The sequence below is a fragment of the Eublepharis macularius genome, chromosome 2 (genome assembly GCF_028583425.1).
Source record: "Eublepharis macularius isolate TG4126 chromosome 2, MPM_Emac_v1.0, whole genome shotgun sequence".
Lineage (NCBI taxonomy): Eukaryota > Metazoa > Chordata > Lepidosauria > Squamata > Eublepharidae > Eublepharis > Eublepharis macularius.
The window spans coordinates 178,122,286-178,137,792 of record NC_072791.1 but is presented as its reverse complement, the minus strand read 5'-3'; the positions used below and the strand labels follow the sequence as shown (position 1 = coordinate 178,137,792).

The 15,507-nt window shown below is 41.2% G+C and overlaps 1 protein-coding gene across 1 annotated transcript in view; it reads left to right on the top strand.

The window, feature by feature from the left end:
• Positions 1–15,507, top strand: part of LRP1B (LDL receptor related protein 1B) — a 1,076,743-nt gene that overhangs the window by 607,102 nt on the left and 454,134 nt on the right. Inside the window, exons 13-16 of the mRNA XM_054970106.1 lie at positions 4,453–4,672; positions 6,302–6,491; positions 8,293–8,415; positions 10,385–10,525. Coding sequence (XP_054826081.1) covers positions 4,453–4,672; positions 6,302–6,491; positions 8,293–8,415; positions 10,385–10,525 — 674 coding nt within the window. The remainder of the gene's footprint in view (positions 1–4,452; positions 4,673–6,301; positions 6,492–8,292; positions 8,416–10,384; positions 10,526–15,507) is intronic.

Here is a 15,507-nt window from a genome sequence, read left to right as displayed (position 1 = left end):
GGAGGCCAAGGCTTTATTGCCTCCAGAGCGGGCACGTTCTTTGAAGAGACTGGTAACCCTGTTTAAACGGAATCGCTATCAGCCAGTGCGCATGATTCAATGCTTGTTAGGGCATATGGCTGCTGCGACTCCGGTGGTCCCTTTTGCGAGGCTGCGGATGCGCCCGCTTCAGAATTGGTTTGTGAGGAGGTACAATGCTTTACAGCATCCTCCGACTGCTAAATTCTCTGTTCCCAGAGCCGTTATATCCTCTCTGAACTGGTGGTTGTCGGATGTTAATTTGTTTAAAGGGACCCCATTTGGTTTCCATCATCCCGAGTTCTCCGTAACCACGGACGCCTCTCTGCAGGGGTGGGGGGCTTTCTGTGGGGAGCTATGTGTTCAGGATGTGTGGTCTGAGAGAGAAAAGGGTCTCCATATTAATGTGCTTGAACTGAGGGCTGTTCGTTTTGCACTTATGTCGTTCACAGCAATCTTGCAGAACCATCAGGTGCTGGTGCAGACGGACAACACTACCGCTATGTATTACCTGAACCAACAGGGCGGCACGGTGTCCATGATCCTCTGCAGGGAGGCCACGCTCATTTGGGAATGGGCAATCAGGAATGGGGTGACGCTTCGCGCCATTCATGTAGCTGGGTCGGATAATGTGCAGGCGGACACTCTCAGCAGGGTGCACATGCTGAATCACGAATGGGGGCTCAACGCAAAGTACGCTGGGCCGATCTTTCGGAAGTGGGGTCGCCCAAGCATAGACGTGTTTGCGACGTCGTCAAACACCAAGGCCGAGGTCTTTTGCTCTCGGGCAGGGAGCGATCCCCTCTCTATTGGGGATGCCTTCCAATTTACTTGGGCCCGGGGACTACATTACATGTTTCCGCCCGTCCCTCTCATACCCAGAGTGCTGTGCAAGGTGGAGAGGGACAACACGGACTGCATCTTAGTGGCTCCGTTCTGGCCACGGCAGCTCTGGTTCCCGAAGCTGCTGGAGATGTCCGGCCGAACTTACGTGGCCCTTCCGCCCCGGAGGGATCTCCTCCTACACGGGGAGCTCTTTCACCACGAGCCCAGGAAACTACACCTGACCGCTTGGCGGATTCGGCCCCGTCCCTAGGTTTCTCTGAGCCCGTCAGGAAGGTCCTACTGAACGCTAGGAAGCCCTCCACACGCCGTGCCTACAAGGCGAAGTGGAGTAGGTTTGAGGCTTGGGCTGCCTCTAGGAAGGTGGCGCCTCTCGATAGCCCCTTGGGGATGGTCTTGGATTATCTTTGCGAGCTGAAAGACCAGGGCCTTAGTGTAGCATCTCTGAAGGTGCACCTTGCGGCCATCTCTGCGTTCCATGATCGGGTGGATGGCTGCACGGTTTTCTCTCACCATGAGTCTCGCCAGTTTTTGAAGGGGATGCTTAATCTTTACCCGCCTGTGTCACCCCCTGTGCCCCAGTGGTCTCTCTCCCTGGTCCTGGCCAGGTTGATGTTGCCCCCTTTTGAGCCTTTGGCTACGTGCCCTCTGGACTTGCTCTCCTACAAGGTGGCATTCCTCGTGGCGATCACTTCTGCCAGGCGGGTCAGCGAGCTGGCTGCTCTTAGGGCAGACCCCCCGTTCCTTCGCTTTCATGCGAATAAGGTGGTCTTGCGACCGTGTCTTTCGTTCCTGCCCAAGGTGGTGTCAACCTTCCACCTTTCACAAGAGATTTCTCTGCCTGTATTTTTCCCTGGAGCTTCAACTAAAGGGGAAAAGGCCCTCCACAGTTTGGATCTGCGGAGGGCTTTGGCTTTCTATTTGGAGAGGACAAGGGTGTTCAGGAACAGTCCCTACCTTTTTGTGTGTTTCGGGGCGAAGGACAAGGGCCGCAGGGCGTCTGCACAGATGGTGTCCCGTTGGATTGTGACAGCCATTGTGAAGGCCTATGCCACGGCTAAGGTGGACTGTCCTTTGGGTGTCAGGGCTCACTCCACACGGTCCCAGGCGACGTCTTCGGCACTGCTCAAGGGTATACCTTTAGCTAATATTTGCAGGGCTGCAACTTGGTCGTCCGCCGATACCTTTGTACGGCATTACGCTGTGGATGTAAATGCCAATGAGGATGTAGCTGTTGCAAGGGCTGTCCTCCATTCCTTGTTTCCCTAGGAGTATGCTGGTTAATATACTCCAATGGGGAGGTGAAGTCGCTGTATATGGTGTATATATATATATATATTGATATGTATTTATACTTGCTGGATGTTGTGGGGTTGATATATTTTCTGTGGTAATATATGGGTACGTGTATATATGTTGTTTTGTTCCTTTCTTGTTGTATAATAAAATTGAGTTGGATTTCACCCCACCTTCCTTATTGTGTGAAGCTTGGTACTCTCCCATGTGTGGAGGCACAGAAGAACGAAGATGAAAACAGGGTTAACATACCTGTAACTTATGTTCATCGAGTTCTTCTGTGCCGACACACAACCCTCCCTCCTACCCCGCTGTGAACTCCAACACAGATCGCTGTACTATGGCTGGGCTATGGCTCTAGTCTTATCGGGGCTATGGCTCTGTGTGTTGGTTGAGCGGCGGCAAGGGAGAACTGAGGGAAGGGGCCGTTGGCCGCTGAGGAGCATGTGACCGTTTGGGCGGGAAACGGTCGCTGAGGCGCGCGGCAAACGGCCCCTTCGGAGCTGGGAAAGCGATAAAAAATCTTCCGGCGGCTGGCCTGCGCGTGCGCAGTACCCCATGTGTGTCGGCACAGAAGAACTCGATGAACATAAGTTACAGGTATGTTAACCCTGTTTTCCTTTTCGTTCTGTTAGCCAATACGTTTGATGCCCATTTACATTTTTTGGAATATCTACTGATTAATTAGGGTTGCCAGCTCCAGGTTGGGAAATTTGGAGATTTGGAGATGGAACCTGTGGAGGGAGATATTTGGAATGGGACCTCAGCAGGGTATAACATCACAGAGTTCACTTTCCAAAGCAGCAATTTTCTCCAAGGGAATTGATCTCTATAGTCTGAAGGTCAGTTATAATTTTGGGAGATTTCCAGCCCCAATCTGGAGGATGCATCTCTATGATTAGGGAATCTAGTAGTGATGGAAAGTGCTGCTAAGCCATAGCCAGCTTATGGCAACCCCTGCTATGGCTTTCAAGGTAAGAGACTAAGAGAGCTGGTTTGACATTGTCTGCCTCTGCAACCTTGGTCTTTTTTGGAGGTCTCCTATCCAATTTCTAACCAGGGCCAACCCTGCTTAGCTTCTGAGATCAACACCATACAAGTCCGGGAATACACATTCAGTAAGAAGCAATACATTAATATCAAAATTTATATTGGTGCAAAGTGCAAAGTGCAAGTGAATAAATAATTAGTATGATCAGTATGAAGAATAAATACAATTGTATAAATAAATACATGAATGGTCAAAATTCTGTCCGAGTCCGAGTCTTATTTAACATGAATTCATCTTCCAATTAAGAACTTCACAAGCATATGAACGGAGAGCAATGAGGTGACTTCCAGTCCAATTGCAGATGAAAGCTGGGCGTCTCTTACTGTTGTTGCTGTTAGCTTCTGAGAAGATCAGGCTTGCCTGGGCTATCCAAGTGAGAGTAGGGGATCTAGTACTTGATCTTAAACCACATATACTTGGAAGAGCATCTCTTTGATTTGCATTAAACATAATCTTAATAGGAAAATTACAAGCACGTGTATTAAATAAAAAATTGCACGGGTATTAAATAAAGCAGTCTAAACTATTTTATTTGTTGTCCAAATATAATTTTAAAATGAATTCTGCATAAAGCATTATAGCAATGTTTTTGCAGCAAACATATAGTTTTGAGTATTTGCCCACCATGATATTCCAAACAGTCTGTCACCCCCCGCCCAGTAATTGAAGGGACATTATTAATCATACCATTTTAAAGAAATCAGTTATTACTATGAGCGATTTGAGTGATGTTTCAAAGCCACTTTAGCTGGAGTTTCTAACATTAAAGATAGTGAACTCATTATGAGTGATAATTTTAATGTATTTTTGTATTAAAAAGACAAGTTAATATTGGACAAAAACCCGATGTACAATTCTGCTGTTTGTGATAGAATTTGCAGGCATTTGAGGAGGGGGGTATCAATCATTATCCTCTGTGATTCAATAAAAAACAAGCAGCTTATTAACAGAGCTCCAGCTTCTTATGCCAGTCAGTTCACTTTTTAATCATATAATGCATTATCTTCACTGTGCTGAACAGCATTGAAAATGTACAGTAGTAGAAGTCACTTCTCCCCCCCCCCCCCTTGTCGTACTGCCTCTGCCATTCCTTCATTGCTCTTGGTGGAAGGAAAATTTGAGTTCAGGAGGTTTAATCAAACTAGAAAAATAAACAAATGTTGGTTTTTTTGCAGTAGGGTATTCTGAAATTTAAACTATAGGGTTCAAATAATAAATGAATGCCCCTGTTTATCATTTCATAGCTGGATGTATTGGACAGACTGGGAAGAAGATGAAATAGATGATAGTGTGGGAAGAATTGAGAAGGCATGGATGGATGGACACAGCCGTCAGATTTTTGTGACATCAAAGATGTTGTGGCCAAATGGATTAACTCTGGACTATCGTAGCAATCTATTATACTGGTGTGATGCTTATTATGATCACATAGAAAGGATATTTTTGAATGGAACTGACAGAAAGGTAAAAGAAAATGAACTGCTGTGTTGTCCTCTGACTTCCCTTTCAGTGAATTATATTGCTACTTTAATTTTTTTTTATTTCCTCCTCCCCCTTTCAAGGGTGATTAGTTGACCCTCTGAATGTTCCCAGAATAAAGATCACAGAGGTAATTTAGCTGGCCTACAGTATGACCTAAGGTTTTGTTTTTTCTTTTAAGAGAGCAGTTCAGAAAAATGTTGCTGTCCGGTGCTCATGGGTTAAAGACTGAACTGTGTTGGATGTATAGGGCAGCAATCTTCAGACATTTACATTAAGACTTACCTTAAACTACTTGCACATATTGAAACTGCAAGTGCATGTCACAACAGTCACATGCTGTTTTCTAGCATGAATACATGTTGAAAAAAGACATGAAAACTAGGAGTATTTGATGTAAGAGTAAACATGCAGGGCTTTTACATATAAGACTTGTAAACCGTGACTGATAATCAAACATCATTTGGCCATACATTTCACAAAAAATGCTGAACATTGGAGCATCTGGAACATTTTTATCTTTGTATTGAAAATCTTCTTTAGAACATGACAGTGCAATGCAGGTCCAGGAGTCAGAGGACGTAGAATGTGAGGCTTTGACTAGGTTCAAATTCCAACCTTACCATAAAGCTCACTGGGTCACTTTAAGCCAACCACTGGCTTGTATCCAGTGATGTATCCAAAGAAAGTGTGTTGAGTTTCTCTCCCCATTCATGCAGTTCTTTCTGGTCCCTAAAAAGTTAATTCCTGTGATCCTAGGGCTTGTGTGAAGAAAGGACTGCACAGATTGGGGGCAGCAGTGAAGAGAGGGAGTGGGGTAATTCCCCCTTTCTCTCTGTACTGTAAGCTGATGCAAACAGAAGGAAAGGTATTTGTATGGATTTCCATAAAGAAAAACACTATACAGTGTCTACCTAGAAGCAGAAGGAATTGAAGTAGAAGCTAAAGGCTTTTCTACAAAACCATTAAAGCAGTTTAAATCGTCAGAGTTAACCTGCCAGATATTTGTTTACTTTAGTATCGGAGATGTAAGAGGCAGTATCAATACATATGTGCTTCTACCTATGGATTCCTTTGCAGGGGCAGTCCTCCATTGTAGAAGATGTTCCTCCAGCACTAGTTTTTCCACTGTTGCAAGAAGGGGGTCTTTCATTGATCAGAAAATTGCCTAGTGTCAGAGGAACGTGCTCTGCTTAGAGAACTGCCCCTGTAATGGACAAAAAGAGGTGCAAAAAGAAACAGGTCTTACGATCCATCTACATTGTTTCAGAAGGAATTCACTGCTTTACACTGAATCCAGAAGACAGAGTGATAGGATCCATTCTTGACATGTTGTGGAGTCAATGCTAGAGCTATTGACGTAATCAGTAATCTTACTAATCGTTTGAAAGGGCTTTAGGCTATAAAAGACAGATAATTATGTATGTGCATCAAAATCTCCCTCGTCATCTAGTGGTGCTTGAGATACCTATATTTTACAAACTGAACTAAATCCTCGTTATACATGGACAGAAATTATTGTACACACACCCCATCATTTTCTCGGAAAATTGTAAAGCTTTTAACGGTGAAATTATGTTTAACAAGTGTTTAAGTAATGTCACTTAATTGCAGGTGATTTACAGTGGAAAAGAACTAAACCATCCATTTGGACTGTCACACCACAGGAATTATATTTTCTGGACAGATTATATGAATGGCTCTATTTTCCAACTGGATTTGACAACTAGAAATGTGACGCTTCTAAGAAGTGAGAGATCACCCCTGTTTGGTCTACAGATTTATGATCCCCAGAAGCAGCAAGGTATTGAAAACAATATTTTCTGCATTCACACAATGTTTTAAGATTAGTAACATAAAAGATTTTTTTAACATTGCCTCAGTCTTTGAAAGCAACAAGCTGAGCAAAAAAACAAAGACAATGTGAGGAATATGTTAGTTGCAAAAGTTAGCTGCAACTAATGCTACTGATGTAAATGATGATTTAAGTTTGTTATGAGGAAATCTCATTTCTTTTAATGGAAATTATATCAAAATAATGTAGGATTTGATTATGTCCATATAATTGAGAAATATTTTTAGGAGTAGGTCTGTATGTTCCATCCATTGTAGACTGTAAATTGGTCCTACCTTGGGGATCCTATTCTGGTTGGACAGGCAACATATAAATATTTTTTAAATAAATATTTTTTTTGTTAATTTCTAGCTCTTTCTACATATAACTTTTGCGGCAAGTTATTTAATTTAATTGGTTAAAAATATTTATAACCTTAACTTTTCCCCAGATAACTGGAACCCAAGATGGGTAACAACAATTAAATAAGCTGATTATGAAAACTCCCTCCCAAACCACCTCTGTTAGTTTCTTGCCATGAAAAGTCCACCAGAGGTCACCATAAATCAGCTATGAGTGGAGGGCATTCACCACCAATGATGTAATGCAAGGCACATGTATCTCTAAAATAGAAGCATTGGTTGATCATGGAGCTGAATGAGTTGTCCATGGACCAACATGACTGCAAGATAAATGGCCAGAGTAAAGCACTACTCTCATGCTTAAAAGAAGACAAGGCCGCAGAAGTTCTACACCCTTTTTCATCCTTCAAAGACTTATATTAACGCTTACATGCCTGCATGCACTGGCTTATTGTTATTTCTAAACCCAATTCAAGGTACTTGGAATAAACATCAAGGCTTTGAACAGCCTTGGAATGCCTAATGAGGAATCGTCTCCTGAATACACCTTCTCACATCTTAATATTTGCAAGTGCAACTTTATTTTATGTTCCACATTTGCTGACATATTGATCAGCAGGTACATGGAGCAGAGGCGGTTCCATGGTTTGGAATATTGTCTGGTCCCTTATTCATCCTCTTTTAACAAGTATCTTAAAGCATTCTGATCTTTGAAGGGGGGAAACAGGACTGGCTGCTTGCTACTGTTCAGCAGCAGCCACCCCACAAAAGCCAGTATGGTGTAGTGGTTAGAGTGTCTGACTAAGATCTGGGAGACTGTTTAAATTGCCACTCTGCTGTGGAAGCCCACTGGATGACATTGGGCTAGTTATTCATTCTCAGCCTAACATACCTTCCTCACATAGTTGTTGTGAGGATAAAATAGAAGAAAGGAGTCTTTTACTCCAGGCCTAGGTGGAGACCACAGTGGTCAAACTTCACATCATGCTACATCTATTCAAATATCATTTGGAAGAAACCCTGACCCTCACAATGGCAAAGACTAAAACAGTATCCCCATACATTGCATTCTTGATCTGAATTATGGCCTCGTGCTTGATAATTATATTTAAAAAAAATACTACCATGAAAATTATTCAGTTTGAAGTCTTAGCAATGTGCATAACTCTATATGTATCCTGCCCATCATAATGACAGGCATTTCATACCTTTTAAATAATTAAGTGAACTATATTCATTCCATCTATCTATCTTGTAAGAGGTAAGACAGATCAAATTAGTGGCACCTGTAGGATATAGTGTTGAGCAAAGCTGTGACTCTGACAAAAAAAGAGAGCACTTTTCTTCATGTGCTGCAAGTTGTTTATGAGCTACTTGTTCTTACTTTTTTAAAAAAATGTATGTTGCAGGTGACAACGCATGCCGTGTTAATAACGGAGGCTGCAGCACTCTCTGCTTAGCTGTTCCTGGAAGCAGAGTGTGTGCTTGTGCTGATAATCAACATTTGGAAGAAAACAGTACAACTTGCCTGAGTATGATCTTTTTAAAGAGTATTTGAGTTTGTATTAGTGCTTCAGGAATGATTAAGAGGGAGGAAAAACCTAACTATGCAATAGCAGGACTCTTTATATTCCATGATTTTGTACAGGCATAGGAGCGAACAGACTGCACAAATGTTTGAGGAATGAGACAAATAATGATTTAAGTAAATGTATCGAAGTATGACACTAGAACCCTTCTTCCTGACATTCTGGTTCTGTTCATATATGGAGAATTATATATTTTTAACATGGAAGAGCATTCACCTATCTGATCTGTCACATGTACCCTTACAGAGCTTCTTGAGTATTATGCTCAGCTAGGATGAAACAAAGGTGCTTCATCTCAGAGCTGTGTGCGCTTTTAATTTATTTATATGTTATTTATTTAGAGTCTGCCTTTCCTACTGAGACTCAAGGCAGATTATACAGTGTAAATCAATACGGATGAATGGTTTGGACATTAAATAAACAGTACAATGGATATGGATTGCAGAAATTTGAAAACAAATGTAATTCCAAATATAGAGGAAACATTACTAAAATAAAAAAATAAGTAATTTGACATGATATTAAATGACAAGGAAACTACCCAATAGGAACATATCTACATCCACAGACAATACCCAGTAGTCTAGTCTACAATCCTTGTCCCCTTTATCAAAGCATCTCTCTCAGCCATTTCTTACAGCACAACCCTATTACCTCAATGAAAAAGCCCTCCTGAATAATTTAGTTTTGCATAGTTTGCAGAAAGCCAAGAGAGTGGGAGCTCTCCTGACCTCTTCAGGTAGGCCATTCCACAAGGTGGGGGGCTATGAGCCACTACAGAAATTGTGTATGTATGGGCAGCAGCCAGTTTTGCTCACTTGCAAGGTGGTATCTGCAGAAGGTCCTGTTCAGATGAGTGAAGCTGCCATGGCAGAACATAAGGAAAGAGGCAGCCTTGCAGATACGAGGGGACAAGGCATGAAGGCCTTTGTATGTGATAGCCAAAATCTTGAATTAAGCCTGTAGAATGGGAATGTGCATACCTAGCTCCTGATAACAATCAAGTTGTCATTCTGCACCATTTGGAGTCTCCGAGTTGACTCTGAGAGGTGACCAATATAGAGTGCATTATAGTAGTCTAGTTTTGATGTTACCATGGCATCAATCCAGGTCGCCAGATCAGCTGTGTCAAGGTTAGGGAGCCATCTTCCAGGATAATCTGAGTTCAGAGAAGGCCTTTTTTTGCAGCTGCATTAACTTGTTTCTCTAGCAGCAGTACTTTTCTATCAGCAGTGCTAGAGCCAGTATAATTCCTAGTCTCTTAACCAAGTCAGCAAGGGTCAACTGAATGCCTTTAAAAGTAGGAAGCACAGTCTCTTTCAAGATCTTTGCTTCCCAACCAGCATCACTTCTGTCCTTTCTGGGTTGAGTTTCAATTTGTTTGAGCCACAATTTGAGGCTCAAATTTGGTGAACATTCTGGATCTTTGCAGCTGGCTAATTTATACTGGCAGTAGTATCTCTCACATGCTTAAACACATACTGCCGGTTGTGTGTGTGTACTAGTCTGGAAATCGGTGTGGGAGAGTTCTACTCATTCTTCTAACCCTCTGAGTGGTTTACACCATGAAATCAAGTAGGATATGTGATGGTTTTAAGCTGCCATACTAGAGCAATCCTCTTTTACTAATCTTTAGTGACGTAATGTGGATTAAGCCTCTCATGAGAACGGAAAGCACAGTGGAAACTGACCTTGCTCTAATGACCATTGGATGAGGTTGGGGTGGGAATAGTTAAATACATCAACCGTGCATTCCTATGAGAATCCTGTAGAAAGCTTCAGATGGAATTATTATAACCAGGTAAATCTTAATGAGAGTAGAAGTTTCTTAAAAGCTGCATCTGAAAATATGATTCATGCTAGCTTGCAGGCAGCTAATACTGCCTTTTCTTTTATATCTTTGTCCCTTTAGTTAATGCTGGAGTAGCAGTGTCCAAGTTATGCAAGCCAGGAGAGTTTCAGTGTAAGAATCAGCGCTGCATCCAAGACCGCTGGCGTTGTGATGGAGATGATGATTGCCTGGATGGCTCTGATGAGCATTCAGAGATTTGCTGTATGTATTTGGGCAAAGTCTAGTCCATGTTTTCTTATATTAAAAAACATTAACATGAGAGCGTTAATGTACGCTAAAATATATGGGTCTGAGGGGAATAAAAATGAAGCGCCAGTTGTCTAATCATTTATATAAATCATCTAGTTTGTCCTCAGTCTACTTAATGCAAGCAACCCTAGTACCATGTTTGAGACGAATAGGAGCTCATTGACTCTGTTGCATGCTGGGAAGATACTACTTCATAACACCATTCATGCTAATGATCTTCACACTCTAATGTGCTGCTTTTCTTCCTTGAATGTTAATGCCCTTTGCCCATGCTTGGTTGCTGGGCCAGGAGGCATACTCTGCTTGCAAAAATAAGGAAAATCAATTTAAATACCCTGAAGACAGAATTACTGTGCAGAAGGTTGCTAAACACTTCATTGCTTCTTGGCAGTGATGTCTTGAAGGGTGTCCAAAAACCAAGAAGCTGTACAGCTTTTGCTGCCTCAGTTATGTTCTATAAGGGGACATAAGGGAACTAAAATACAAGCAAAAGAGTATGATGTTCTTCATGTTTGCTACAACTTTACTACTTAAAAAAACATTTTAACAAGGATTTTCTAGGTGTCTCTAAAATGAGAGCAGCTGTCAGCAACATTGTGCTTCTATGAGAATCTTAAAGAGCTACCACAAACACTTTAAGTATTGCAACGTATAATCTAACAGAGGAAAAAAATATCTTTGGCCAAATTCATAGACAAAGAGAAACCAAGATTTTTTCCCGAACTCATAGACTATCTACATGCATGCACATAAATGAACAGATAAACAAGAGGCACTTATCTGTGGTGCAGTCCCTTTATTTATTTATTAAGATATTTATACCTCTCCATTCCTTTTGAAGGTGACTTCCTGGTAGTAATTAAAATATTACCGATTAAAACCAAATACAATCCCTAAACTTCCCACCTCAATGATGCCCGCTGTTGAAACTCTATCAAAAACAGTGCCAACCAACCCTCATGCTCCTCCTAAAGATCTTCTTCAAGGGGGCTCCCCTCTCTTCAGAAAGACCATTCCACAAAGTGAGACTCAGAGTGGAAAAGACCAGTATCTGGTTGATATCAGGCAGGCCACCCTATGGGGAGGAGCATAGGCAACATGTGGAAGCCGAAAGACTGAAGTTGATGAAAGTGAAAGGGGACATATGGGAGGAGACAGTCCTTCAGATCTATCGCTCCCAAGCCATGTAGGGCTTTATAGGTCATAACCACCACCTTATATTAAAGTAGAAACACACTGGCAGCCAATGTAGCCATTTCAAAATAAGAAAAATATGTTTCTACCAGCTAGTCTCTGACAATAATCTAGCTGCCACATTCTGGATTATGTTTGAGACCCAGAAGTTAAGTTCTTTACTCAATGTTCATGCTTTTTTCTATTTATCATACAACGTAACATCTTTTTGATGTGATTTTGCTATGCATATTCAAAGACAGCCCAAAGTACAGCACATTACAGTAATCCAACCACAAGGATATGAAAGTTTGAACAGATCAGCTGAGTCTAAGAAAGGCGAGAGGTGGTGAACTATATGCCAATGATACTACCCCAACTTGCTTTTCAAATAGCGAGCATTGGTTCATGAGCGCCCCCAACCTCTTAACTTGCCCTACGAAAGCCCAATTCATCCAGAACAAGTAGATCGAATCCCTCATCAACATTCCTGACCAGCATTGCCTCTGTCTAGGACCTTTTCAGCTCTGGTGATATATTCTTCTGTTTTTGAGTGTTCACTCCTCGATTCATTTTGGCCACTTTTAATCCTGGTGTGGGTGCCATCTTTTTTTGTCTGCACCAAAATGAAATAAATGAAATGTCATAAAATGTGGAGGCCATTGTTGGTATCATTATCAACATCACTGCTGCCATCACATCACCACTACCCTTTTTTAAAAAAAATTGTATCTGCTCAATTGTGTTATGACATTATGACATTACAACAACCAAAGGCACACAGCACTAAGGCATTAGCTGTAGGGGGGGGGGAATAAAGTGAAAAGAAACCACCCCAAACAGAGCCACCCCAAACACAGAACTTTTAATTCAAAAAGCATAGAAATCTAAAAGAGATCCATGTAACCACTAACTATCCTTATATTGTTATGATACACTTCTTTTTTGTGTGTGAAGAAAACTTAATGACGTTACAACATCATAACAGTGTTCATATTGCATTGTGTTGACTTGACTGCTGGTTCCAGCCTCTGCCTCCCAGCTCTGGGTCAGCCTGCACGGGGCTCTCCAGTTTGAATAGTGGGGGAGGAGTTGTAAATCCTAAACAGAAATGTCTACCTAGAAGTGGATGAGGGGAAAGAGGAGGGGGAAGGGGAGGAAGGAACTGAGCGGTGGATGGAGAGACCAATCAGGAAGAAGTGGCCAGGGAAGGGGGACTAGAACTGAGGACGGGGGGGGGGAATGAAAGGAAAATTCTACATAATTGAAAAAGTCGATTAAAAACTGCACCAACAAAAACATTAGGGAATAAGTGCAGGCAGAAAATCTGAAGAGATATCTTGAAAATGCCAAATTGAAATCTGAAGGGGGAGTTGAGTGTCTGGAATCTGGAAGAAAACTTGAGGCTTTGTCTGGATCCAGCTTGTTATACCTTAACAATCTTTTCATGACCTGTCAGAAGGGCACAATCAACCATAATTTACGCATTTTTAAAATCCATTTATTTCAATGGAAGAGATTTTGTTTCTAAGTTTCTGAATAAAAATAAGTCTTCAGGTGGAGGGAGTTGAATGCTCACTAATGAAGATCACAAAAGCCAGAATAAGCTGTCGTTGCCTGCTCAACAAGTCTCCCCCCCCCTGCCCCGATGCTGCGTTTCCTTTTTTTTTAAAACTTTGGGTGTGGGGCAGGGATAGCAGCAGCAATGTCATTCTCCAGGGTTCATGTGTCTATTCAATTGGACTCTGAATCCTGGAAAACTAAATTCCCCATAGTTTCTTGCAGCTTGAATGTTGCTATTGCAGCATTTTTCTTGATAACCTCCCCTAATTCAAGCCTTCTTAGAATCACTGACAACAACTGATCAGTTTCCAAATTGTGCTATGCCCAAATCAGCTCTTAAGAAAGTACCTTCAGTTTTAAAACAGGCCCTGAGAACAGTTCAGCTCCATACCTCACTAATGCATTTGGGGAAAGGGAAATAATGGAGGGACTTCATTTTTCTGATGCATTACATGAATAGAACCCAGATTTTTTAAATGGTTATAATGTACTGAGATTATACTAAGCCCCTACTTGCCATTGACTGCACATTTGGGTCAAAGACAGCAAAAGTCATTAATGTTTGTTATTGCTTAAAGTGTTCTTGTTCTTAGCTTTAATAGTGGTTAATATGTATAGCAAAATGACATCAAAAGGATGTTAACATTGTATGATAGACAAAGGCATGAGAACTGAGTTAAGAATTTAGCTTCTGGGTCTCTAACATAAGGAGCACAGTGGGTTAGCATTAAGACTGTTCCCTGTTGTGTCTAGCTCCTGGAGGCTTAATCCTTCACTGTGAAATGTTTTGACTTTAGAAGCTGATCTGGCATCTTTCACATATTGTTGTTGATCTAAGTTGTAAGATCCCTTGTAAACTGTTTTATTACTTGCCATGCATTGCCCAAACTGCATTAATTTTATATGTGTGCATAGATAATTGCTGCAAACACATATAGTAGTAAGTTATGGCATAATAAAAGTGTGTATTAAATATGGAAGAATATATTGAACTGAACTGCTTAGCAACATTTAATATTCATTAATTGGACTGTGTATTTTTAACCATATACCAAAACTGAATAGAGAATTTCCTTGCATTTTTTAAGCAAGAAGAAAGCATTAAAAAAGCAGTTTAAAAGACTGCTCTCATTAAAATCTATGAGAAACTTACAGAATTGTTGTGTTGAATAATAAGAACCTGCACAGGTGAGAAGTAAATAGGTTTTGCATATAGATAATTTTTTTGCTAACTATCTTATCTATAACCTTTATTTCTTTAAAGCTGGGATTGTATTAAATTTCATCTAACAACAGATAAAACCAAAATCACATATCAGATTCCAAATTGTGAAGCTGACCATAAAAGGGATCCTGTCTTACTACCATGAACTATGCAGGTAGCCTTGGGTAAGGCACTCCTCTCAGCCCCAGCTCCCCAGCTGACTTGTTTATAGAGTCTCTCTACACAAGACATCTTAGATAGGGAAGCTCAAGTGACTTACTTTTTGTGTGGTCTTATATTCAGGTGTACACTGTCCCTCTAGCAGTGTGTGTGTATCCACAATGAGAGAACAAGTATAAGATCTTTCACTTGATCCTACTCGTGTAAGATGTCTTGTATAGAGAGACTCTGAGCATGGCACTAATCTGTCCAGAAAGGAAGTATATAAGTACACTGGTATTATTTTGGCATGTTAAGCATGTTAAGCCCCAAATAAGTGCATAAAAATGATCAGCATGAAACACTCAAATACTCTGCCACTTAGGCTGCTTTCACACATATTGAATAATGCACTCTCAATGCACCTTAGTAATTGTTTGCAACTGGAGTTTCCTGTTTCCTGTCACAATGTGAGCGTATTATCCAATGATGTGTGAAAATAGCCTTATTAGTGGTCCTTCTCTGGGGATCAGTCTTTGGATCAAGACTCATCTGGCTCAGTTTAAATAGGTTTTATATATTTATTGATGTTTTATCTGGTTTTAAAGCAGTATGTTTATTTTATGTATGTTGTATTCCGCTCTGAGCCCGTTTGCGGGGAAAGTGGATTAGAAATATGATGATGATGATGATGATGATGATGATGATGATGATGATGATGATGATGATGATGATGATGATGATATAACATTCGATTTATATACCATCCTTCAGGACAACTTAATGCCCACTCAGAGTGGTTTACAAAGTATGTTACAAAGTATTGGGGCTGAGA